We start from the raw sequence: 2,294 nt of genomic DNA on the forward strand, positions 1-2,294 counted from the left end.
GGGGGGGGGATATACAGCCAGGGGACCCCACGCGCCCTCCTGGCCTTCCCCTGCCAGGGCCACCCTTCCTGCCGGGCACCGGGCACCGGACCGGTCCCCATGCCGGCAGCAGGAGGGGATGGAGCCCCCGAATCCCTGTGCCGGGGTCGCTGGGCCTAGACAGGGCTGTGGTCGGGGGGGGCATCGCTGGCTGCCACGGCCACCGTGCGCTCCGGGGTCTCTCCCGTTTTCCTCAAGTGCCCGTAGAGCCGCTCCTCGAGGCCGCCGGCAATCTTGTCCATCAGCTCCGAACCAGAGCCCAGCCCCAGGCACCTCCCGGGGCCGGGGCAGGCATCGTCCCCGGGGGGCTCGGAGCCAGCCTTGGGCTCAGGGGCCGCTTCTCCGGGCTCCTCCACGATCACCTGGATCTCGGGGTCGGGAAGCGCCGGGGCGGGGGGGACCCCGTCGGCGGCCTCCGCCGCCTCCTCGTCGCCGGCGCTGATGATGCGGGGCAGGGGGCTGTGGAAGCGGGCGTCCAGGGGGTAATTGGCACTGTCCCCCCGGCGCAGGGGCGTGCGGTGCCGCTCCAGCGCCGGGTAGCGCACGCCAGGGTCACTGTACTGCTTGGCGTGCTGCCACTGCTTGCGGAGGTGGGTGCGGGAGCGGTGCTTCCCCCGCAGCGGCGACTCGTCGAACTGGGGGTCGTGGCGCACGAAGGCGTTGAACAGGGCGTCTGTCTTCTCGTCGATGCTGTAGTCCCGCCGGGGCGGCGCGTCCCGCCCCGGGAACATTTGCCCGTATGGGGACCAGGCCAGGGGGCTGTGGGGACGGGGGAGACCCCCACCCGCTGCGCCCCGGGCCATGCTCCCCTCCTCTTCCTCCTCCTCCTCCTCCTCTTCCTCCTCTTCCTCTTCCTCCGGCTCCCGGCCCTCGAAGCTTTCGAAGATGGTACCTTTCCGCCCCGCGCTGGTGAAGCAAATGCGCTTCTCGGAGGCCGTCTGGTCCTTGGGGGGTCCCTCCTCGCCCCCCCGGCTGGGCGCCTCGATGGAGGCGTAGCCGCTGTCCATCTGCAGCAGCTTGCGCGTGCCGGACTCCGACTCCTCCGGCTTGGGGCGACCCCAGAGCTTCTCCTCGGGGCCTTCGGCCTCGTCCAGGGAGGAGGAAGGGCAGGGGGGCATGCCGCCGGCGGAGGAGACGCTGTCCCCGCCGTCGCTGCGCACCGAGTCCTGGTCGTTGCTCCGCTCAGAGGAGGCGTACAGCTCCAGCGAGGCGCGCAGGCTCCAGATGTCGTGGTAGGCGCTGGGCTGCTCCCGGACGCCAGCTTCGCCGGGACTGCCCGCGCCCCCCTCACCCGGCTCTAGCCTGCGGGCACCACCCCGGCGTCACGGCGGGGACGGGGATGGACCCGGCGAGCAGCAGGCTTTGCAGCGGTGTCGGGGTGCCACGCGGTCCCCCGTGCTGTCCCCACCAGCCTGCCCGTACCCCGATCCACCCTCCCCATCGCCGGTTCCCCCCGGACCCTGCCGCCCCCCGGCCACCCCACCAAATTCACATGAAGGCGGAAGCCCCCCCCGTGCATGGGGCAGCGCGCGGTCCCTCGGTGCCTTCCCGGTGCCCGGCTCGCCCGTCCCCATCCCCTCTATCTACTGAAAAATACCTGCCGAGAGAGGGTGGGGGGCTGGCGGGGGAGGGCAGGAAGGGGCCGCCCGCGGGGTGGAAGGCCACGTCGTCCGTGCGAGCGATGTACTGGATGATGTCGGTCTGGTGGGGGTCCCGGTCCTCCTGGTCCATGCTCTCGCTGGCCGCCCGCTGACGCTGGAACTGCCGCCGCTTGGGGGACCCTGGGAGGGGGCACAGGGCAGGGCTGGGGGATCAGTCCCATCCCGGCACGGCGAGTCCCCCCTGCCCACGTGTCTCCACGTGCCCAGCACTTCCCCGCAGTGGCTCCCACCTCTCGTGTCCAGGCTGGACGCCCGCTGGGTGCTCTCCAGCTTCCACTTCTTGATCTTGAAGTAGGGGCTGGCCCCATCCAGGCTGGCGTGGCGGCGCAGGCGGGTGAAGAACTGCAGGACCGTGCCCTGCGCGGGGGCCGGGGTGGGCTCCCCAGGGCTGGCGCTGCCCACCCCAGCCGCCTTCCCGCTCCTGGGCGCTGCTGCAAACTGGAGGCGTGGGGGGGCCGTGAGAGCCTGCTCGGCTCCAGGCACGGCCCCCCAGCCCCCCCCAGCCCCAGCCCGGCTCCTTTGTCCTGCTCCTGCCAAGCTCAGCTGCAGCAGATGCACAAATGTCCCTTGGGGCAGGGGACGGAGCGGGGGGGG

General features: G+C 72.4%; 1 protein-coding gene across 1 annotated transcript in view; it reads right to left on the reverse strand.

Moving 5' to 3' along the window:
* Positions 1-155: 155 nt before the first annotated feature.
* The window catches only part of LOC104829164 (chromosome unknown open reading frame, human C19orf26), an 8,189-nt gene continuing 6,050 nt past the window's right edge, over positions 156-2,294 (reverse strand). Inside the window, exons 8-11 of the mRNA XM_010563274.1 lie at positions 1,931-2,138; positions 1,637-1,820; positions 868-1,341; positions 156-792 (exon numbers count right to left, since the gene is read on the reverse strand). Coding sequence (XP_010561576.1) covers positions 156-792; positions 868-1,341; positions 1,637-1,820; positions 1,931-2,138 — 1,503 coding nt within the window. The remainder of the gene's footprint in view (positions 793-867; positions 1,342-1,636; positions 1,821-1,930; positions 2,139-2,294) is intronic.

Source organism: Haliaeetus leucocephalus, unplaced genomic scaffold (assembly GCF_000737465.1).
Source record: "Haliaeetus leucocephalus isolate CR32 unplaced genomic scaffold, Haliaeetus_leucocephalus-4.0 Scaffold164, whole genome shotgun sequence".
Classification (NCBI taxonomy): Eukaryota; Metazoa; Chordata; class Aves; order Accipitriformes; family Accipitridae; genus Haliaeetus; species Haliaeetus leucocephalus.